General features: G+C 35.3%; 1 protein-coding gene across 8 annotated transcripts in view; it reads right to left on the bottom strand.

Annotated features, from left to right (window-relative positions):
• LOC115220420 (KH homology domain-containing protein 4) overlaps positions 1 to 25,455 on the bottom strand; it is a 113,831-nt gene that overhangs the window by 42,045 nt on the left and 46,331 nt on the right. For 5 of the 8 annotated variants that reach the window (XR_003882527.2, XM_036509973.1, XM_036509971.1 and 2 more), the window contains 7 exons: positions 14,788 to 14,814; positions 8,520 to 8,627; positions 6,522 to 6,598; positions 3,724 to 3,785; positions 2,161 to 2,330; positions 1,130 to 1,216; positions 214 to 338 (listed from right to left, as the gene is read on the bottom strand). Coding sequence is in view for 7 of the 8 variants with exons in the window: in XM_036509973.1 (XP_036365866.1) it covers positions 214 to 338; positions 1,130 to 1,216; positions 2,161 to 2,330; positions 3,724 to 3,785; positions 6,522 to 6,598; positions 8,520 to 8,627; positions 14,788 to 14,814 (656 nt within the window). In the remaining variant the exon portion in view is untranslated. Of the gene's footprint in view, positions 1 to 213; positions 339 to 1,129; positions 1,217 to 2,160; positions 2,331 to 3,723; positions 3,786 to 6,521; positions 6,599 to 8,519; positions 8,628 to 11,228; positions 11,248 to 12,584; positions 12,705 to 14,787; positions 14,815 to 25,455 lie in introns of those variants that run through there. The other 3 variants (XM_029790545.2, XM_029790544.2, XM_029790543.2) reach the window with 3 other exon arrangements.

The raw sequence follows: 25,455 nt of genomic DNA, 5'->3' as shown, positions 1-25,455 counted from the left end.
CCCTCAATGTTTAAGATTTTATGCCAACCCCAGGGTAACAATAGCACATACCAATTCATTGTAGTCTACTTCAAACACATAGCTAATGATGTGCAAAATGGATATTGATTTAGTTCTTGGTATCAAAAATACTTCACTCTATATAAAGAACAATTTTCACTGAAAATAAAGATATTAGCAAAAAAATAGAGTAGAAATAATTATGGAACTTACTGGAGATGGATATGCATAGGCTCAAAAGCTTCACGGCCTGATGTAGATTCTATAAAATTTGATCCCTTTCCTCTTAGTGTTACTTTTGCACCAGTTTCATTTTGAATGTGTTGCAAAAAGCAGCCCTTTTAATCAAAACAAACAAAATTAGAAGGTTACAAAATGGAAACTAGAACCAAGTTGAAAGAGAAGTAAACTCTTAAAAATTTCCAGTAGAAGTAACAATCTTAATACGTAAGGAAAACAAATTTCAATTCAAATTTTAGAGTTTAACCCTTTCGTTAAATGTATTTATTTTGAGATGCTCTGTGTTTCTTTCAATTACTTTAAATATAATAAAGAATTTAGTAAAATAACTTAGTTATCATTCAGCTGGTTTTAGAAACATAAATTGTGACTAAGGTTTGGTGGAAGATTTTAGTTCAAAACTTATGTAAACAAGACATTTGTTCTCAGAGCCGGTTTCAGCCGGATTGGTAGCGAAAGGGTTAAACAAGTTTCTGAGTTCTGACTACATCCATATTAATATATTAAAATGAAGTATATATGGTGAGTATACAAGGATTGTCACAAAGACTCATGTAATATAAAATTTGAGCTTTCCTGCCAACTGCAACACAGATGAATATACAGATCATGGTGGGAGTTATCACATATAATGTACACACTACTACAGTTGGCACTTATACAAACTAACATGTAATATTAGTCTGTATGCAAGCAACAATCTTCCTAAAATATTTATGTGTCCTGGCAATAGAGAAAGTACACTACAAACCAAAATATGGGATTCAAAATGGTAAAATGAAACAAATTTACAATAATTTGAAGACAATAAGGATATAAGGGAATTATGGGAAAATGAGAGAGAGAGAGAGAGAAGAAACTGGTGTTTTCAATAATATATGCTACTCACAGCAGGACCAAGAATTTTGGTTTTCACATCAAATGTTGGTGGTGCATGTTCTAGTCCAATGAATAATTTCTCTTGAACAAATGTTAACTGAAATTTAGTATAATTCAAAAAGTATAATAATAAAAAAATAACACCACTCTAAACAAAAGTATATTCTTTTCAATTCATTTTAGTATAAAGGTGTAATTAATTAATTGTTAATAATTATTAATAATGAGGAAGGCATGAAGTCATTGGCACCCGTAGTTTGACACCAGGCAATTTACAATACCTACAAAGAGATTCAAACTCAGAACCATTAATCTAAAAGTTCAATACTTTTTTTTAGCCTAGTGGTTTCTAACCATTTTTTACCTATGGACCCCATTGATTCCTATTTTAATTCTACTGGACCTCCATAGCCATTTGATGTAAAAAAACAATCCCATTGCATCTTTATAATTAGATATCAGGAATTATTAAAAAAAAAAATTTAATGTTCTGTAGAAGTATAAGCAAGTTCTTGCACATAGATTTTAACACCAAAATCTTATATGGACCCCAGTTGAGAACCACTGCTTTAGCCTCTTTGTTATTGCACCTTTTTATCATCATCATTTAGTGTTCGTTGTCCATGCCGGCATGAGTTTGATGGTTTGGCCAGGGCTGGAAGGCTGCACAAGACACCTGTCTGATTTGGCATGGTTTCTATGGTTGGATGCCCTTCCTAATGCCAACCACTCTGGGCTCTTTTACATGCCACTTTGCCTCTGTGAAGCCCAATGCTTGAAGGGTGCCTTTTACAGGCCAGTTACATGACACTGGCATCGGCCACAACTACGATTTCACTTGGCTCGACAGGTTTTCTCAAGCACAGCATATTGCCAAAGGTCTTAGCCACTAGTCATTGCCTCTGTGAGGCCCAAAGTTCGAAGATCATGCTTCACCACTTCGTCCTATGTCTTCCTGGGTCTACCTCTGCTACATGTTCCCTCCACAGGCAATAACAATAATAAACAAATAACATAATAAGTTAACAATAGATTACTTACGCTCTGATGATGTTGAGGCTGGAAAGACATCATTGTGGGAGGAGGTTGGTTGATTGGTGGAGGACGTACGCCAGGGGGTAAATTTGAAGGGGGACGCACAATTGGAGAGAACCTACTACCTTTTGGTCGAAGACCATTAGCTATAATTTCGTTTATACGGCTTACTGCATCTAGATAAAGAAGAAAAAACTTGAAATAAAAAACAAAAATCACAAATGTGCACAAACTTTATAACATGCATAGAACAGAATATCCATCCCTGTGCCCCCCCCCACCATAGTTCTTTCTTCATCACTCATCCTCATTTACATTTACTGTACCACATTCCTGCACTAACTAGGAATGTTTATGGTTGTCCATATTTAATTACCTCTTATTTCTTTACTGCCCACAAGGGGCTACACACAGAGGGGACAAACAAGGAGAGACTAACGGATTAAGTCAATTATATCGACCCCAGTGCGTAACTGGTACTTATTTAATTGACCCCGAAAGGATGAAAGGCAAAGTCAACCTCGACAGAATTTGAACTCAGAACGTAGCAGCAGACAAAATACCGCTAAGCATTTCACCCGGCGTGCTAACGTTTCTGCCACCATTTTTATCACTCTTCTTTCCACCCTTACCACATCATAATACCTAGATAAGAGACTGCATCAGGTTAGTTCCAAATCAATACACCCCACCATCACCCTTCTGTACTATTAACTATTATTTTTTTCTCTTCTAAGTCACTCATTATTGACGTTCATCTCAGTCTCTCTCTCCCTCACCAACAGACACCACTGTGTCCTCTATTGCACCCTTTCATGCTACCCTCTCACCCCAATTACACTCTTCAAGTGAAAATGTCATTTAAAACCTTCTTGTTGTAGGACAATGACATTTCATGAAGATTATAATTTAATTTACATTAAAAAAATGTACCTTCACAGAGGTTAACATACACTATTCGTACAACTTGAATTTATAACATACAACCCAGTAACAGAGTCCATTATTCATTCAGCTATTTGTCAATTCATTTTGTGTTCATATTATCCACAACTTTAGCCCCTGTAAATATTTCCCTTCTAAGGGCACAGGCATGGCTGCATGATAAGAAGCTTACTTCCCAATCCCATGGTTTCAGGTTCAGGCCTACTGCATGGCACCTTCAGTGAGCGTCTTCTACTATAGCCTTGGGCTGACTATAGCCATAGTCTTGTGAGTGGATTTGGTGGGCAGAAACTGAAAGAAGCCCGTCATATACATATATATATATCTGGATTTGTGTCTGTTTGTCCCCCACCACCACTTGATAACTGGCATTAGTGTTTTACATCTATAACTTAGCAGTTCAGCAATAGATGCTGATAGAAAAGTACTAGACTTAAAGAAAATGTTCTGGAGTCGAACTATAACCCTTCAAGGTGGTGCTCCAGCATGGTTGCAGTCAAATGTCTGAAACAAGTAAAAGAGTCTGTTACTGGTTTCCCTAATTGGACTGTGGCTATGCTGAGAGACTGACCCCTCAATACGTTTTACTGATAAAAGACAAAGTGAACCTATGTATTAACTTACTGTCAACAGTTTCCTGAGTTGGTCCTTGAACACAAAGGTACAATGGTTTTTCTTTAGCTTGTCTGTAGAAGGGAAATAAAAAAAAAAAATTATATAAACACTGTGGCTATAAATGGAAGAATCAGATTTTTCTATATTATGGAGTGGTTGGTGTTAGGAAGGGCATCCAGCCATAAAAAAAATCCCCATGCCAAAACAGGCTTCAGCTTGGCCAATTCCTGTCAAACCATCCAACCTTTGCCAGTATGGAAGGAGGAGGACGCTAAATGATGATGAAGATGATGACACACATACATTCGCATACAAAGAATCATCACTGATGACCCAACACACGAGTTCCAAAGCAAAGTCAGATTAGTATGATGCAAAAACATCTATTTCCAGTGTATAGTAAATGAGCCATGAATTAAACACCCAACACCCACCATGAAGGACCAGAAAGTTAAATTAGATTTCTAACATAAGAATACACTAATTCACGGGAGTGGGGGTGGGGTTCAATCAATTATATGAACCCCAGAAATATGAAAGGTTAAAAAAATATCAACCATGGCAGGGTTTGAACACAGAATGCAAAGGGACATAACTGAATATAAATTCAATGAAAATATATTTGACTGAGATATTGATCTGAACATCATATGCATATTTCTTTTAAGCCATAGCTAAAGTTAAATAGAAGCAAAATGGGTTAAGAATTAAGACAAAATCAAAATCACATCAACAAGGATGCTAAATACACAACTTTATCAATGCTCACTCAGATTCTGAGTACTTACTTGTACTTGTAGCGACATTCACCCTGGGCGGGTTGAGTCGGCTTCTTCTACTCATGGAAGAAGTTTCATGGGAATATGTGGATTTCACAAGCGGTCCCCAACAATCCCGCATGTGGAGACATCCTGTTTGCCGCAGATTGTCCGCAGACGCAGGGACAGAACGACCGAGGAGCCGCCGGTTGCCGAAAAGACACTCCGAGGATTTTCACTAGAGCCCCGTCTGCTGGGTTGTGATGTCAGACCAATCCACCTTGGGTGGCCCTACTAGGTACCGAAGTTCCGACGGCATAGCTCTGACACTGCCCATTGCCAGTGTCCCCTCCTCACCGTGGTGGGGACGCTGGCAACAGGTAGATTCTGAGTAGAGTAAAAAGTATCAGATCATCATTTTATAGAGAAATTAGCAACTTTGTGCAAGTGAATGCATGTATGCTATTATATCAATTAGTGATATAATGAGTGGTTATCATCTTTACTGTAATGATACAAGTGGCCACAATGTCTCGTATATATCTCCATTACACACTCATTTGATGAATTGGATATCTATTTGTAACAGTACACCTGAAAAGTTTTACACAAGAAAATAAGTGTTGGCTGTCATTCTCCTCTGTACCCAACTGCAGTTTTTATTTGGTCTTTGCTCTTAATCAGATAATGAAAATGTCTTCAGACAGTGCAATCATATGTAGCTTGCCTTCAAGTGAAGACAAACACCTGGAAAATTTGCAGGTTTGGTCTGGAAGAAGAGGCTTCGCAGGCCCTTCAAGATTGATGAAATCATATTGGGTTATCAGAACCATGATTCCATGTTGTTGCTACTTTGGCTTACAAGTCATTGTTAAGAAAACTGAGGTTTCCTTCCTATATGCAGCTGAAAGTCAATGTGCTAGTTAATTTAGCTGGTTGTTTATTAATGGGAAAGCATAAATTTTAATACGGCCAAGATGAAGAAATTAAAAAGTATATTAATTTGCCAAGCTGTTTTTGGAAAACTTTAGTCTAATGAAGTAGTTCTCAACTATTTTTTATCTACAGAACCTCTTTGGTTCCTATTGTTCTTGAATGGACTTTCCTAACCATTTAATGTTTAAATAATAATGTTATATTATATTTTTATATTATTAGGAACTGTATAAAAAAAAAAATTAAAATACTTGATGTATTGCAGAAGCAAGAGCAATTTGTTGCAGATAAATTTTAACAAAAAAAAATGAATATGAACCCCCATGGGCCAAATGGACCCTGGTTGAGAATCACTGGTTTAATGTATGCAAGTGATCTAGGGTCCACCTGAATATCATTTGTAAGGTGGAGAAAGAGAGAGAAGTGGGGGGAGGGGGAGAAAGCAATTATCTCACACACATTAAAAACGACACACTCAAACTTTAATGGGCAGAAATGTAGTATCTCAGACAGATCCAGCTTCTCACACTATCCTACAATGTTATAAAAATAAATAATTACATTATCAAAATCTTAAAGTTAAAAGATAATGCATGATTAATTCAAAACAAAATGAATGAATAAGCAATTACATTTAAAACAGAGAAATCTGAATGTTAACGAGTTAATACATTTATATTTAAAGTATCTTACAGTGTATGTGCTGTGAGGGGATTGGTAGATCAAAAAATAGATCCAACGTTTCCTCTGTGTGTCTTAAAGGCGACTAAAAAATGTTAAGGTAGGATTTGAAATTTAACCTCGTAAAGCCCACAACACTAGCAACAATTACCCAAAAACAGACCCTTGGGTTGGAGGGTTGTTGCCTGAGAGGTGCAAAGACGTAATCAGCCTGGTGATGCAGTGACGCATTGTTAAAGCACACGCTCCCATACTATTCCTATCTTGCAACTTACTGACATTGTTAACTTCAACCAACTGATAAAACATTATCAATAAATAAATAAAAGTTATACAGGTTTTTGAAAAGTCAAGTGGTATTACTGTAGTAACATTCTCCTAGTGTATGTGTGTGTTGAAATGACTTTTAAACAGTTTTATAGGATTACTTGCCCTGCAAATTTTATTTTATCTTCAGGACTCATATATCTGCCTCTTGTAGAAACAGAAGCTCCACTCAGTTTTGATATCTATATAAATATAAAAAAAGAGATATAAGATTACATATAAATAAATACATCAGTTTGGTGCAAAGGTAATGGCCGATCTTTTTAGAAAACAGTTTTAGACAGTATTTTTGAAATTATGGTTCTTGCAATGTTTTAAGAATGTCACAATGAAAAATTTAGAATAGCAACACAAGTAAATCTGAAGACACCGACTGCACACGATGGGAGAGTAACTCTTCTTCAAGTTCTTCACTTCTGGTAAATAACGGGTTCTATTTAGAAACAACATCTCTTCACTGAGTCTTGACAAAGGTGGGGCACAGGTTGTCTGACATCCACAGAAGGCTACAAGATATTTATTGGTGATGACACCACTGGACAAGAGCAATGTGCACATATGGATGGAAAAGTTTGATGAAGGAGAAAAACCTGCATTGAAGATAAACCATGTAGTGGGAGACTGTCAATTGTGACCACTGGCATGATTTACTGGAGAGTAGACAAGTTAATTCATGGTGACAGATAAATCACAATTTGTGAGCCTGTTGTACAGCTTGACTGTGATCCCAATACATTACACAAGATAGAAGATTTTAGGTACTGGAAGGTGTGTGCAAAATGAGGATCTCAGTAATTAATATCTGATAAGAAGAAAAGAAGAGTAGAAGTCTGACTTAATCTGCTAGAAGTACTTGAGGCCAATGAAGACTCCCCCACCCCAATTTAATAACAGGGGGATGAAACATGGTCATTTCTTTATGATACAGAAACAATCCAGAGGGCTCAGTCCATAGAATAAGTCCTAAGAAGATCAAGAGCCAGTGATTGGCACAAATAATCATGGTGACCGTGTCTTGTTTTTTTTCATGACAAAGACATCGATCGTCTTGATTTTCTGAAATATGGCTGAAACCATGAACAAGAAGCAGTAGATTGAAACTTAGAGAGGGGCCAAGTCATTAGGAGAAAGAAACCAATCAAGAATCTAAAAACAACCCACATACACTATGACAATGCATGACTACACACATTTTTGGCAACAGATCAAACAATTGGCTGCTGAATGGTCCTCCATCCATTGTACAGCTTGGATTTGGTGCCTTCCAAATTCCACCTGTTCAGGAAACTATATTTAGTCCCTTTATAGAGAGAAAGAGTTACTCAACCAAGATATGCAATCTCAATGCCTTATGCCCCAGCGAATAATGTTCTACCCAATCTTGCATTACTTTCGGGACAAAAATAAAAATAATGATAATAATAACAATAATACTACATTATTTACATTTGACGGATATGTGTCCCCATCTTGTTTGTTGTTAAGATGTTTCAGCTGATATACCCTCCAGCTTTCATCAGGTGTCTGGAGGGTATATCAGCCGAAACATTGTGTTATCAATAAACAAGATGAGGACTAATATCAGTCAAATGTAAATAATGTACATAAATGCTCATCTCTTAAATATAGAGCTGAATAATAATAATAATAATACAAACAATAGTAAGGCTACAAGATAATGTGTGATTAATTCAATACAATGGGAATAAAGAAGCAATACATTTGACGAAGAAATCTAAATGCTAAAGGTTTAATTTATCAACCCTGGAGAGAGGAAAGGCAAAGTTGACTTCAACAGGAGTTGAACTGCTGAAATACAGTAAGACATTCCCTTCAACACACAAATGATTCTTCAATTAAATCTTAATGATAATTAACAATTATTAATAATAAAGATTTCTCAGATTCACATGTAGCTATTTGAAGTAGAAAGAGCATAGTTTATGAGTGGCATTTAAGATGAAGTGGATTTCAACATGGTATATACAAAGATGGAATTAAAAGTTCAAAAATGTCTTCTAGAGTTGATTTAAAACACACGCACGCACACATGCATGCACAGAAGGGAAACATTCTCGAATAAGTAATAGAATATTAATGCACCTCTTCTTGTGCCGTGCCTTTTGTAAGCATATTTCGACAGTGTGTGGGAACATCATTGATGACTACCGCTGCAACTATCAAATTGCCAGGATGTGATACCGGTCCAATCTGAAAGAGAAAGTGAAACATTTATGCACTCACATAAGATATTTCAAATGCCATGTGCTCAACATATACATACTGCTGCTTAAGCATCCATAGCAAGATACCACAAGAATCTCAACTCATCTTTCTTTAATTAGAAGCTACACCTTTAAAGACTGCTTGTATCACCCAATAGAATGAAACTAACAACAAACATTGAAGTTTTTTTAAAGCACATGTCAACACATTCAAACTAAAACTTAAATTAGAGTTTAAATTAATTGGGATACCTTACTTATATGAAAGCAGACAACCAGAAAGTTTAATAGCTCTAATAGTAACTTCAGTCTCTTTTTAACTAACGACCGATCTTTTTGCTGTAGTATTTGCTCTAATTGAGCTACAGTCTTTGGATTTATTGACTAATCAGCAGTTTGTGTGTGTGTGTGTGTATATATATATATATATATATATATATATATATATATATATATATGTTAGCAACAGAGGTAGTGTTAATGCTGAGAGGTAATATTATTGTTCTGTTTGAACAAACTTTACTGCAGTAGATACCACAAGAGAAACTCTCGCATAGGCTTTTGGTTCAAAATGCAAGCTTGTGGGGAGATGAGTCACCACCAACTCCAGCGCTGAGACCAACAGATCATGGGATTTCGACCTTCCTTGGTCTCATTGTTGGTGGACGCTTGTCTGCTGGAGATAGCAACGACTCATCTCTTGACTAGCAATGTATAGAAAATCAGTGCCTGAACAGGCACTGACATTGCAATTAGCCAGTGAGCTTGTTAAAAAATATAAATTAGCAAAAGAGGTAGTATAATACCAAGAGATAATATTTATTCCCAATTAAACGTGGATGTTTTGCTAGAACAAACTTCACTGTAGTAGATACCTATTTTTTTACTATACACAAGGGGCTTAAACACAGAGGGGACAAACAAGGACAGACAAATGGATTAAGTCGATTATATCGACCCCAGTGCATAACTGGTACTTATTTAATCGACCTCAAAAGGATGAAAGACAAAGTCAACCTCGGCGGAATTTGAACTCACAATGTAGCGGCAGACAAAATACCTGTTTTTTTATTGCCCACAAGTGGCTAAACACAGAGGGGACAAACAAGGACAGACACACGGATTAAATCGATTATACCGACCCCAGTGCATAACTGGTACTTATTTAATCGACCCTGAAAGGATGAAAGGCAAAGTCGACCTCGGCGGAATTTGAACTCAGAACGTAACGGCAGACGAAATACAACTACGCATTTCGCTTGGCGTGCTAACGTTTCTGCCAGCTCACCGCCTAGTAGATACCATGAGAGAAACTCTCATATATGTTTTTCAGGCAAAATGCACTCCTGTTTATATCACTAGCAGGGAGATAAATCTCCACCAAGCATGCATTTTGCACCGAAAGCCCATATGAAGGTTTCTCCCATGGCATCTGTAACAAGCAGTAAAGTTTGTTCTAATAGAACATTCACATTCAAGTGGGAATATATATGTGTGTGTGTGCGCGTGTGCATGTGACAAGAAGCTTGCTTCCGAATCACATGGTTCTGGGTTCAGTTCCACTGTGTGGAACCTTGGGCAAGTGTTTTCTACTATAGCCTTTGGGCCAACCAAAGCCTTGTGAGTGGATTTGGCAGGCGGAAACTGAAAGAAGCCCATCATATGTGTGTGTGTCTTTCTGTCTATGCCCCCCACCATTACAACCACTTGACAACTGGTGTTCATGTATTTATGTCCCCGTATCTTAGTGGTCCAGTAAATGCAACTGATAGAATAAGAACCAGGCTTTACAAAATCTAAGTAGATAAAAATTCAAGGTGGTGCCCCAGCATGAGTGCAGTCTAATAACTGAAACAGGTAAAAGATAAAATACACCCACACAGAAGGAGAGACAAGGCATAGTTTAACAAGCAAGTCCTAACTCTGTATTTGAGACAGATGTTACATTTACATTTTTAGCATTTAAACTGGACATATCTGGTTTTATGTTCAGGCCAGACAGATTCAGGTTCTCACATTTACCGTACAATGACATTCTAAAATTAAACAATCACATCATAATTATCTTGAAGCTACAAGATAACGAATGTTAGATTTAAAAACAATGTGAATAGATAAGCAATACATTTGACCAAGTAATCTGAATGCTGAAGGGTTAAACACCATTCCCGACACCTAATACCTATCTCCATAGAGGGACTGATTCTTTAATTATTCAGTGAGAAAAGTCAAATTATATTTCACTTAAACGTATGCAAGTAATTTAGTATGGTATCATGAAAGTAACACCTTCAACTACTGATCAATGTTTCCAGCAAAGGCAGGATGAGGTGGAGGAGAGGTACGATGAGGTGGAGGAGAGGTACGATGAGGTGGAGGAGAGGTACGATGAGGTGGGGGAGAGGTACGATGAGGTGGGGGAGAGGTACGATGAGGTGGGGGAGAGGTACGATGAGGTGGAGGAGAGGTACGGTGAGATGGAGGAGAGGTACGATGAGGTGGAGGAGAGGAACGATGAGGTGGAGGAGAGGAACGATGAGGTGGAGGAGAGGTACGATGACGTTTTCTGGTTGCCCTTGCAACTTACCATTCATAAATACTTTTACTACCATTGTATGTTTAGAACCATTAGAATCATGCTATGGATGTAACGATGTGCCATCAAGTGCTAGAAGATTGAACAAGAAAGTTAATCTTTTGGTTTAATCAATTTTAATTAACATGCAGCTTACTCTTTCTATTTTAGATCTACAGCTTGTTAATATATTTTAATTCTAATATTTAATTATACCATTTATTTTATATATCAATAATAATTAATTTAATTTTGTATTTTCCTTATTTTTGTTAGTATTTTCCACAGTAAATAGTCCCCTACAATCTTGAACAATGTTATAAACTCTTGTTTCAATATCTGCATAACAATATGTATATATTTAGCGGTTTGGCAAAAGAGACTGATAGAATAAGTACTAAGCCTAACAAAGAATAAGACCTAGGGTCGATTTGCTCGACTAAAGGCAGTGCTCCAGCATGGCCACAGTCAAACGAACGAAACAAGTAAAGAGTATATATATATATATATATATATATATATATTCTTTACTAGTTTCATCTCAAGAGCTGCAACCATGCTGGGGCACCACCATTACCAAAGTTGCCACCAGGTGGCTATAGTGAACTGGACCCCATACCTCTCAGAGTCTGGCTGAGTGTTCTGTACCATTATACTAAGCAGTATATTAAACTTTTACATAGTAACTGTGATTTTGAAGTTTCAGCCTGCTAGCCCTTATCAGACTATATATATATATATGAGTTAGAATGTAAAGTGTAAGGGATATAAACAGAAGGGAGAAAAATATTATAAAAGAATAATTGTCTCTGATATAGATAGATAGATAGATAGATAGATACATACATACATACATACATATATATATATATCAGCTTGAGAACAGGGGTGTGCAGGGAGTGCAAGCTTACCTCCTAAAATTTTGGTGGGGGATGAAAATGCTTTGAACATCTTGGGTTGGCACTCTCTAAGCAAATTTCATTCTATATATATATATATATATATATATCATCATCATTTAACGTCCGCTTTCCATGCTAGCATGGGTTGGACGGTTCAACTGGGGTCTGGGGAGCCCGAAAGCTGCACCAGGCCAGTCAGATCTTATATATATATACGAGAGAGAGAGCACCAATAGGGGTTTTGTGTTATTTCTTGTCAAATATACTTCTTGAAATGTCTACAGCGTTTGAAATTCAAAGACCAAGTACAAGCTTAAAACTACATCATGTTGTCTCTCTCCATTTCTATTACCTCAATCACTACCACCTCCCATTCCAATGTATCATGTTTACCATTTATGGCATTTCTGATCAAGCAGACCTAAGATTACAGGGGTTTAAGTACTGACAATTTTGTCTTTCCTACCTCATGATCTTGTCTTTTTTTTTCTTTGTGTCCTTTTTTTTTTTTTCTAAAATAGTAGATGAAGATTTGGTTGATATTTCCAGCAGGTTAAGTAACCACATCAACACCCTGCTGATGATGCTTTATATACCAGATACCATAAATGAAATTGAGATAATATTATTAATTAGCCAAAATTGAAAATCAATGCTTTAAAATTGCAGAAAGTTGGGAGAAGTTTTATTTGTTAATATTAAAGTGGTTAATTAAGGCAGCAAGATGGCAAAAACATTAACACACCAGGCAAAATGCTTAACAGCATTTCATCCATCTTTACGCTCTGAGTTCCATAGAGGTTGACTTTGCCTATCATATTTTCAAGGTCAATAAAATAAGTACCAGTTGAGGAATGAGATTGATATCAGTGACTTAATTCCTCCCCGAAAATTGCTGGCCTTGAGCCAAAATTTGAAACCAATATTATACCGATAAATAACGAAGATAGTTGACGGCCTAATTGCTTACCATTCTCACCTTTACTTTTTATCCCTCTGAGGCCAATAAATCTAGTAAGGCTTAAAAATCGATTCAAATAATTCTTATCACCCCACGAACAACGGCTCTGTCAAAAATTGTTCCTAACAACCAAATCTGAAAAGACTTCCTTAAGTATCTTTCAAAAGTAGCTTAACTACAAAATTTGTATTAGATGGTTTGGAATTATAATTAAGCTTAAATTAGTACGACTGCAACAGAATATGCTAAATACTTAAGAATAAGTTTTCTCTCACGAGCCATATGCCAATTCAGTTTTAACCACTTCTGGCTTTTTTGTTTTTCATCTCACAATCAAACCCGCACACACACACACACACACACACACCCACACACACCATAAGCTGAGGAATGACAGATCCAGCAAAAGAGACAGCAGCAGCAGCTACTAAGAAGTAGGAAAGAGAGATATGAAATTAATGTTGTTTTACGGGGTTTCTCCACTCAATATTATTAACTTTGATCTTGCCATCAATGCCAATCTCAGATTTGTTATCATCAGTTGTCCCCTTAATTTTGTCATCATCAACTTTACTTCTGTCATCATCAGTTCAAATGTTGTCACTTTATAGTGAATTTTTTATTTTATGAACAGATATAGGATGCCATGAATTTTTTTTTACATGAACTGATATTAACATCAGTGATCACTTGTTGCCGTATAGAACTGTAGAATCTTCATGAAAGTATTAAAAACGCTATACATACATACATACATACATAAATATATACACACATATATATATATATATATATATATATATATTATATATATATATATATATGTGTGTGTGTGTGTGTGTGTGTGTAGTTAGAGAGAGAGTGTGAGAGGAAGTAGAAGACAAAGTGAATGAATATAAGTATAAATCTATGGATAAGAACTGAGATAGTCTTTTCAATGTTTTCTTTTCAAAAACAATTCTATTGATGTGCACAGAATAAAATGAATCAATCAAAAATTTTGGGTCATTGTGTGTATTTAGAGGATGCTATCATCCAAAATGTTTGTTGATAATGAATGAAACTTTTGGATGCTTTCAAACTGGGTGAGTGGGAAGTGAATATCTAGTAATTGTAGAAAAAAGACAGATAATGAGAAAGAGTGAGATGATATATAATTTCTGGTTCCTCAGCTACTCATCATCATCATCATTTAACATCTGTTTTCGATACTGGCATGGGTCGGATGGTTTGACAGGAGCTGGCCAGCTGAAAAGCTTCCTAGGTTCCATGTCTGTTTTGGCATGGTTTCTACAGCTGGATGTCTGTCCTAACACCAACCACTTTACAATGTACTGAGTCCTTTTACACAGCACTGGCATGGGTGCATTTAGGTGACATCAGGATGGGTGCTTTTCACGTGGCACCAGCACCCACGAGCTTGCAAGGTTAGGAAAGCTCAGCTGGAGAGGGATGCAGGAGAACAGCCTGTATGCAAGGACACCCAACCATCAGAAGTCTAGGTCCCTTTATCCCTTCTGTGAGTCCCAACATCTGTAGATCCTTTCTAAGAATTTTGAAAAATGTATCTATAAAACTAGTTTATAAACACTGAATGGCTATGAGGGTCCACCAGGTAGAATAGTAACCAAAGGGTAAAAAATAGGTGAAAAATGGTTGAGAACCCGATTTATATCAAAACCTAAAAAAAAACAAAAACCCAACTTACATTTATTCCAGTATGTTCTTGTACAGGCTGTGAAAAAGAAAAAGAATAAACATAACCTAAGATTAGAAAAGGTTGTCATAATTTGTTTTTCATGAGAAGTTAACGACCCATATATTTTCAAATTAGAGTTTTAATAACTTTGAATTATCGTTAATGAAGTTTCATGCCCTATGACAGAATTGCAAATAGCAAGGACCACAAAAATATATTCCATTACAATCTAAATTAAATTTCATTAGAGTAGCTTTCTATTCTTTTCTTTCCATTAATTGTTTTTAACCCATTCTGGTTAAGGTCTGTCTTGTTCCAGGCTTTTATTAGTATATTCTATAGCTTGGTCTCAAGAGAAAACAAATGTTTTATGACTTAACCCATTAGCATTTAAACTGGCCATATTTGACCCAAATATCGAACCTGTTTTTTGTTCAAACTAGCCAGATCTGGTCTCTCGCACCTACTGTACCTACTAAAAGTAAACAATTACATCGTTGAAATCTTAAAGCTATGAGATAATGCATGATTAATTCAAAACCACATTACATTTGACAGAGTAATCTGAGTAATAAAGGGTTAAAATTAGCTCTTAAAATATTTTTTTAAATTCCAACCTATGTCTAGTGTAGAACACTAAAAATAATTATATGTGTAAAAGAAATTAAATTTTAAGAAAATAATTATATCTCTGAGTTTAATCGTAATACCAAACATTTATATAACAAATACCATATCATAAAACTAATGAGCAAATTAGTCTAAATAATTGCTTTCTGTTTATAATTACTTTCACAGTTCACTATTTGAAAACTTTTGCAATTATTTTACAAAAATAGGTAATATTGATTTCAAATTTTGGCACAAGGCAAGCAAGTTCAGAGGAGGGTGTAAGGTGATTACATCTACCCAGGTGTTTAACTCGTACATATTTTATCAACCCTGGAAAAATGAAGGGCAAAGTTGACCGTTGCAGAATTTGACAGATGAAATATCACTAAGCATTTTGCATCGGCTTAGAAATAGGTAATATTAATTTGATGTCAAATATTTATCTACCCCAGAGTTAAATCCATGTGAAAAGATATCAAGTCCATTTCTCTCTAATTTCTGGTATGATATAAACTTAATAAGGAATTCATTAAGAATTTCTTTTATCATTCAATTTTCTACTTCATCCGATAATTTCTAATATCATTTATGTAAAATATTAATTTAAAAAAAAAAAAAAAAATCAACCAGGAACATGAGTGTTTTTCTACCATTCATGGCCACTAAAATAGTGCTTAAAATTAAAACACAGTAAACCCTCGCCATATTGTGGTTTATTATTTGAGCTTACAATTCCTCCGTGGTGTTGTTTTGCATTTATAATAAAATAAATATATACAAATTATAAAATATATATATATATACACACACAGTATCAAAAAATCAGAACATGTACACATATTTGCATAACCTACAAAACTTACAACTTGGTTTATTTGTATCTGCTATTGAGCTTTTTTTCTTCTTCTATTTATAAATATCTATCATAATCAGAAAATAGACGCCTGGTCAGTCCATGGTGAATGAGAAAGAACATTTGTAAGTTATGCTCATGCTGCTTTTGTGGGATATAAAATAGACCTTGATATATGCTGTTTACTATAATGGAAGATATATGACCATGTTACGAGGTCCCTTGGGCAAGTGTCTTCTGCCATGGTTTCCAGTTGACTTGTACTTTAAGAGTGGATTTTGGTCAATAGAAACTGTGCAGAAATCCTGTGTGTGCATGCATGCATGCATGTGCGTGCATGTTTTTACACCAGTCTAAAAACTAGCTTTATCTACATTATGTTGTCATTTTCTGTCCTGGAGCTTAGTTGTTCAACAAATAGTGATAGATAAAGCAAATACCAGACTGAAATAAATAAGTACCGGGATTAATATAACTAAAACCTTTGAAGTTAGACCTCCAGCATGGCCATAATCCAGTGGCTGATACTAATGAGAAATTATCTGGTATTTTGATATGCACTAACTCACATCACCGCAAGCAAGTCCCTCTATCTCTAATTTACTCAAAAAGGATATGCTAAAATTATCAGATCATGGTGAATGTTTGACTACTAAATCAGATTCTGTTTAACAATGAAGACGAATCTTTTGAATAGTATAGTGAGAATATTGCCATTTAACAAGAGTAGCAGTATTCTTAGTAGTATACAAATGAAATGTTGGTACCAGAATCAAAAGACATGAATAGCAACAGTATCAGAAGATAAGCAACCCCCAGAGAAGTCACTTATAAGAAGCTTACTAAAATAGCTGCCTTATTCAATATTTTGCCAACATTTTCTCTTGAAGAGGGAATAGATGTTCAAGAGGTGAAAAATGTGTGCAGAAAGAGCTGCCAACAAACTGAAATTCACAGAATTTTTCTCTGTTCCTTTATCTAAACCAGTAAATGTTACAGTTTCTAAACTACACCGAAACAAATATGCAACAGAAAATATCTGCTTTTATTAATACTACAGGTTTTGTTTTGATTAAGCCAGTGGCAAAGTGAACCTATCTAACGAGCATGCTAATGAAAGTAATATTAGAAAGAAGTACACCAAGTTGAAATATTAATCCAGTGCACAGCCTAATTAATAAAACAGAAATAATTTGCATTAAAAACTGATGGGGTTTTTTTTGCCTCAAAGAGATGTGGTAAGGCACTCTGCTTTAGTTTTGGATTAGTAGATACTTATGTTAGGATCTATTATTGCAAGAGGTAAAAATAAAATCAACTGAAAGCAAAGAATCTATAAACTAATTAAGATGTATGAAAAGGAAGCTAATGATAAACATTTAATTACAAACGACACCATTGCCATCCTCATTACAACCAATGTTGCCTGCTTTGTTTGCAGATTGCCATCACATTAACTCTATAGAAATGTGGTTAATTGTCAAGGTAATAGCTTTTAGTTGAACTGGATGTCTACATTTTGATAAACAAATATAATAAAGGTAAAGTGTTTCAATGAAAGAGAATAAACCTGAGTGATACAACACGAATGAAAAGAAATGGCAAAAAACAGTATGTAGAATGTGTAGATCTCGACTAAAGAACGGTAAGACGCCAATAAGGTTGCTTTGGCTAACTTCAAAGTTTAAATTAACAATGGTTCAGCAGTTGAAGAAAAGCAATTATATTCAATCTATTCAATCCGTTTGAATACAGAAAAGCACACACACGAGGATGCAAAATAACAGGGGATGGGGATGAATTCAGGAAAATTTAAAAAAAGACTAGTTTACAACTCTAAATTAGCTAACAATCCAATTTACTAATAAAAGAGAGGAAATAGCTTCTTAAGAAGAGAGAGAGAGAGAGAGTACAGAAAAGAAAAAAAAGCTATTAAATACTAGAAAAATAAAGATTATAGTATTTTGCTAAGATACGTGGAGAAATATTAATTTTTCTATCTGTTATTCATTGCACAATTTTATATGTACAAGGAATGCACTGACATAGCTAACATCACTTGGTATTAATAGCCAATTTTTTCCTCAGCATAGAGCACAGCAGCAAATTCCTCTTATTGATTTCTTGTGAACAAATGAACCACGAACAACATAAGCCTGCCATTAACTCACAGATAATGTCGATGAAACAAAAACTGAAATGTTTCTCATACAATTGTCTGACACTCACTTCCTACTCACTAATACTTCTAAAAGCACAAGCTTAGCATGCTCACACAAATATTCTTGTCTTATGGTGATGATATCATGAATCTTTACAGCTACAAATTAACATTTAGAAATATTTTTGTTGCAAACCTACATCGCACCTAAACACACACGTTCATAAAGACAAAGAGGTAAAAACTACTAACGATTATTAAAATGAAAGATACAGCAAGGAAAAGACAAGAACAAAAGAAAGAAACAATACAGCAGACTTGTCCAGTTCATGCCACAATAGGCGTGTGTGTGTGTGTGTGTGTGTGTGTGTGTGTGAGCGAGAGACTGCATGTAGGCAAAAACTGATATTGATGTAGTGAAAATATCACTTGACCGGCAACTAGGAGAACTATAACCTTAATCTTCTTTAATGATTCAAGACAACGGTCATTCATTCCTCTGCAGAGAATTAAATGTGAATTTATATTGGTGTAGAGTCACAACAGCTGATTTCAAACTGTTGTAGTTAATTAATATATTGCAATCCGAAATAAGATACTATTTCTTAAGTCAGGACTATCATCATTTGCTTTGCTTTCATTAATCAAGACTGGCATGAGTTGGAGAGTCTTGATCTTGCACTGTTCATCAAGAAGCCATAGGTAATTATTCAAATTTTCACCCTATGCTAATTCTAAAACACGTTAGCATTGTAATTGTAAAACACAAATGAGGTTGTGTAATAAGAAGTTTGCTTCCCAACCACAGGGTCTTGGGTTCAGTCCCACAACATGGAACCTTGGGCAAATGTGTTCAACTATAGCCCTGGGCTGACATTGTGAGTGGATTTGGTTGAGAGAAACTGAAAGAAGCCAATCTTATATATAATGTATGTATGTATGTGGTGGAGGTGCATGGTTTAGTGGTTAGGGTATTTGGCTCATGATTGTAAGGTCATGGGTTTGATTACTGGTAGTGTGTTGTGTCCTTGACTAAGACACCAGATTTTTGGGGTTTTTTTTGCATGTGTGTGTGTCTGTCTGTCACCTTACCTTGACTTTAAGAAATAGTTGTAAAAAAAATGTCACCATCATGCAAGTGGTGTCCTTCATCTTCAATCCTCCATGTAAACATGCCTAGTCATGGGGGAATATCTTACTTAGAAACAGATGATGGTTGGCAACAAGGGCATCCAGCAGTAGAGAATCTGCCTCAACAAACTGTCTGACCCATGCAAGCATGGGAAAGTAGACATTGGACAATGATGATTACAAAGAGAATTCTTTACAGTATATCGGCTTATCTGTGAGGTTTAGTATCATGTGATCTAACTTCACCATCACTTCTCAAAGGTACCCCTACACTAACAATACATAATGCTTCTCCATCCAGCATTCATTATCCATTTGCATCACAAGTCCACAACACAGCAAATATCTCTTTTGTTGTTGTTGTCTAGTCCCAAGTCAATTCAAACATATAATCCAGAATCATTCCAATCATGTCTCCATCCCTGTTATTCTGTTACTTGTTTCAGTTATTAGACTGTGGCCATGTTGGAGCACTGCCTTAAAAGGTTTTCAAAGAAATCGCCCCCCCCCCAGGACTTATTCTTTGTAAGCCAAGTACTAACTCTATCAGTATCTTTGCCGAACCACTAAGTTATGAGAACATAAACACATCAACATCGGTTGTCAAGCAATGGTGGAGGGACAAACACAGACACAAAGACACTCACATAAAATACACACACACACACGATGGGATTCTTTCAGTTTTCGTCTATCAAATCCACCCACAAGGCTTTGGTCAGCCCAAAGCTATAGTAGAAAACACTTGCCCAAGGTGCTATGCAGTGGGACTGAACCCAGAACCATGTGGTTGGAAAGCAGGCTTCTTATCACACAGCCACTTTTTTTTTTCCCCATGTATAAGATAGCATTAGCTAATATTTCCTTTCATCCAAGATAATACATGATTAATTCAAAAGAATGTGAATAAATAAGCATTACTTTTGACAGAATAATGTGAATAGTACAGGGTTAAATGAAAAGAAGATTTGTCTTTTTAAATATATATATATATATATATATATATATATATAGAAGCTGCAAATATAATTCACAGGAATATCTGTTTACAGAGTTAACTGCAATCTTTTTGCAATGGAATAACAGTATCTGTTCATTTTAGTCGAAATGGTGCCAACAAAAATTTGGTTTCTTCAAAGAGACTGTGATTCACAATATCTCTTTACCCCCCCCCCCACCCCACAACACTTCTAATTCTGTTGTGAAATTTCTAGAACAACAAGACACACAAAATGTATATGTCGAGAAAAAAGAAAGAAAAAAAAAAGCAATGAAGCTATATGGGAAAAAGAATAAATTTTACAAAAATCAAGTTTTTAGCATTTAAACAGACCATATTCACCTCAAATATTCTACCTATTTCTTTACTACCCACAAGAGGCTAAACACAGAGAGGACAAACAAGGACAGACAAACGGATTAAGTCAATTAAATCGACCCCAGTGCGTAACTGGTACTTATTTAATTGACTCCGAAAGGATGAAAGGCAAAGTTGACCTCGGCGGAATTTGAACTCAGAACGTAGCGGCAGATGAATTACGGCTACGCATTTCCCCCGGCATGCTAACGTTTCTGCCAGCTTGCCACCTTATATATTCTACCTGTTTTACGTTTTAACTGGCCAAATCTGGCCTATCACACCTACTCTACAATGTCATTTTAAAAATAAACAATCACATCACTGAAATCTCAAAGCTACAAGATGATGCATGATTGATTCAAAACAATGTGAATAAATTAAGTATTACATTTGACAAAGTAATCTGGACACTAAAGGGTTAAACTGGCCATATCTTTAATGACAAAATGCATCAGTCATTTTGTATGACATTTCAAATTAAATTAGTTTCTCTACCATCATTTTTATGTCTGCTTTCCATGCCGAGGTGGGTTGTACAGTTGAGTTATGGCCAGGGTTAGTTCTTGTTCAGAGTTATTATCCTGCTAAATGGGCTGGATGTCCATGTCTGGCAGTTTCTATGGTTAGATGCTCTTCCTAACACCAACCACATAAAGTAAGCAGCAGCAGTAGTAGTAGTAGTAGTAGTAGTAATGTGACATCAGTCCTGGAAAGGTTGTCATGCCCTTGACAAGACTAAAAGGTACTCTTTCTCCTACTGCTGTCCTTGATTGTCTATCAACCATTTTATACACTGTACAGGTTGTTGGTCACTTTACTGGACAGCTACATAGACAACAATCTAGCAAGTGAGCCTGTTGATCTTGCTAAAAAGAGCAGCTAAATTCCACTAAACTTGTCACTTAAAAAAAAATAGATAGAACACATCATATAATGTTGTCTTACAATGTAGAGAGAGAGAGAGAGAGAATGGTTACAGCTTGAATGTCTTTGATCATGGTTTACTCAATCAGATATCACCTGCAGCTAAACAACCGCAGCAGCAGCAACAACAGCAAATATAACACTGCTGCTCAGTTTTATTGAAATCAGTTGTCATATTTTATATTTTTGTTCGTTTTGAAGGTGCTTCTTTTTATAGATTGGGGAAAAAAAACAAACCCATAAATGTTCAATAAAAGTGTTGCACTGTCAATTCCGTTCGTTCATTTCATATGGCAAGGTTGCTCTTTTTTTTCTTTTTTTTTAAAATTTATTCCAAAATGTTCACTTGAAATGAAGATAAATGTGGAAACTGTGTACCGAACGAATATGTAGCCACCTGCATGTTAAATACCAACTACATTTAGAAAGAGAACAGCACGAACATTTCCACTAAAAGTTAATAAATGTATTTCTAACTACATTCGGTATATTAACAAATTCTGGTTTACTAAAAACAAGGTAATTCCAGATTTCGGTGAAGGAAGAGATTATGTTTCTATATTAACTAAAAGGTGAAAGGAGAAATACTTAAAAGCAAATAACAATTCTACAGAATGAAAATTCAGTTAGGATTCATGATCCATTGAGAATAATGATGATGATGATGATGATGAGTATGGTTGTGGTGAGCGTAATAACAGCTGGTGAAATAATAGAGCGAAAAAGCAACTTTGGTAAGAACATTAAAACTATGTCTAAAGAGTAGGCTTTATGAAAGCAATCAGGAGAACGAATATATTTTAATAGCGAAGTTTATAAATGCCAACATGGAAGAACACAGATGTTAAATTGATTGTATGTGTGTGTGTGTGTATATATATATATATATATGCAGTTATGGTTGCTAATAGAAAAGAGAAAATAAATGGTGAAAACTACCATCATATTTTTTCTATAACAACAATCCAACTAAACATCTAATTAGCTCGTAAACTAATACTAAACTTTGTTATTCCTTTCTTCACTTGATGGCCTATGTTTAAATTTTTGAAGTCCAAAATAAAAAAAGAAAGAAAGAAAAAAAATAATCACCAGTCCACAGCTCTGACAATTCACATTTGAAGTAACAGTACTAGCATTGCCAGCAGTACTAACATATTAACAGTAGTACAAATTCAGACATGAAAATATGCAACATGTTATTGAAGAAGAAATAAAAAAAAATGTAAAGCAGATATGCATTTCTGAGTTATGTATTAGTATATACAATATCAGATGCATATGTGAACTTACTTAGTGTTGCAGTGAAGGTTGCATTAAAACTGAAGTTCAGTTGAGTTTAACTAAATTTTTTCTCAACAAGACTAATTGCACACACACGCACATGCGCACACACACACACACATGCACAGTAGACTACATCCATCAGTTGCTGTATCTTTAATATTTTATTTGTTTCAGTTATTAGATTGTGGCCATGTTGGGGCACCACCTTGAATAACTTTTAGTTGAATAAACTGACCCCAGTACTCCCCCACCCTTAAGCTTAGTGCTTATTCTCTTGATCTCTTTTGCTGAACTGCTAAGTTATGGGAGCATAAATAGACCAACACCAGTTGCCAAGAGGTGGTGGGGAACAAACACAGGCACAAAGACACACAGACAGACATATGTATGACAGGCTTCTTTCAGTTTCTGTCTACCAAACCCACTCACAAGGCTTTGGTTGGCCCAAGGCTATAGTAGAAAACACAAAGTGCTACACCATGGGACTGAACCTGGAACTATGTAATTGGGAAGTAAGCTTTTTACCATACAACCATGCCTGGGCGAAACTCTACAATTGATATCGAGCACTTTTTTTAGTCAAAAAATTTTGAGGGTGGAGTGTTAAATCAAATTGACCCCAGTACATGACTAGTGCTTTTTCATTTTGGGAAGGATGAAAGGCAAAGTTGGCCCTGGCCAAATTTGAACACCCAATATATAAAGTTCTAACCACTTGAAAGATTCGGACACTTCTTCGCTGTCCTACATGCTATGTATTATAATTATCAACAGCAATGAAGACCCAGGCAACTATGCATACAAGGAGAACAATCCAAACATCAAATCTTCCATACACATAGGAATATAACCATCAAAATACAATACTTATATATCATAAGTGAATGTCTAGATGGAAGCATCACAGTTTTATCTGCAAGCATTGTCATTCTTGACTTTTGTAGTTAAGTAACAGAAAGAATTCGCTCTTGAGTTTGAATATCACTTTTGGAAATTTATATGTGAATATACAAGAAATGCAAGCTAAAATGATGTCAATTTCTTCCAATATTAATTCAGAAAACTGATGTCAGATGATGCTGTAACAAGAATAAAACAACCAAAATATATATAAGAAACAACACATCCTCTCCAGTAATAGTATTATCATTTTTTCAGTTAGTAACTGATAAAAAAGTTGGCCAGGGAGTGGGGGAAGAGACAACCCATTTTTACTTGACACACCTTTTTACATTACTACAACTAAACTAATGAAATTTAATCTAAGCTGTAACTCTAGAAGCAAGAGAGGTACTTGACAGAAGATAAAATGCCAGTTCATTTTGAGATTTACAAGTCACACATAAATGTGTAAGGATATGTGTGTTATATAGATATTTATTCATATCCCTAAGTGATAAGCATAAATTAATGCCAGATGACATAAAATTAGTCCAAAGGATTCTATGACAGTCGCTTGAACCAAGTTCTATTTCTCAGTTTTGAAATAATTTTAATCATAATCTTATATAAAGTGATAAAAGCTATATTATTCATAAGTTTTATTTCAATTATATATTTTGCCATTTCTTGTCCTGCTTTTATTATGATCGTTCTAAGATTAATTAATGTACACAGAGTAATTAAACAGAAATTAGAAAGCTGATGAAATTGTATGATGAAAAGATTTCTTAATTATGCATGAAAGCATTTAGTTATAGGGAAGAGAAATAGAGAATTATATTCTTGCTTCCCAAAGGAACTGGCAATGAATAATGAATTCCTTATTATTGCCACAAGGGAGATGGAAGAGAGTTGATCTTCTTATGACTGAATTTTAAGTAACCTTCAAGCTACAGAAGTAAAAATGAATCTGAATTGATGATTTTCAAATTCCACCTGCAAGGAAAATAATTTTATTCTAAAACACCATCATTAGTTTTTATAGTTAATAATGTACATTAAAAGTTCAAGCAGGACCCAGGGATGAAATCTAAATAAAATTTCAGAGATGTGTTAATTTAAGAGAGAATGACTGGAGTTCTGAGAAGAAAATACTTTTAACTGATAAATAACCAGTAATTTCCCCCAGGTATTCCAAGACAGAACTGGTCATACATACAAACCAGCTGATCACTTTAAAAGATGTCATTTAATTCTTTTGCATTCAGATTACTCTATCAAATGTAATGCTTATTATTTATTCACATTGCTTTGAATTTATCATACATTATCTTGTAGCTTTGAGATTTCAATGATGTGATTGCTTATTTTTAGAATGATATTGCAGAGAGGCCAGATCTGGTCAATTTGAACATAAAATGGGTAGAATATTGGGCTGGGTATGCCCAGTTTCATGTTAAAGAGTTA

The sequence above is a fragment of the Octopus sinensis genome, linkage group LG16 (assembly GCF_006345805.1).
Source record: "Octopus sinensis linkage group LG16, ASM634580v1, whole genome shotgun sequence".
In the NCBI taxonomy this organism is placed as follows: domain Eukaryota; kingdom Metazoa; phylum Mollusca; class Cephalopoda; order Octopoda; family Octopodidae; genus Octopus; species Octopus sinensis.
The sequence above is the reverse complement of the archived record's forward strand: the minus strand, read 5'-3'. Positions and strand labels throughout refer to the sequence as shown.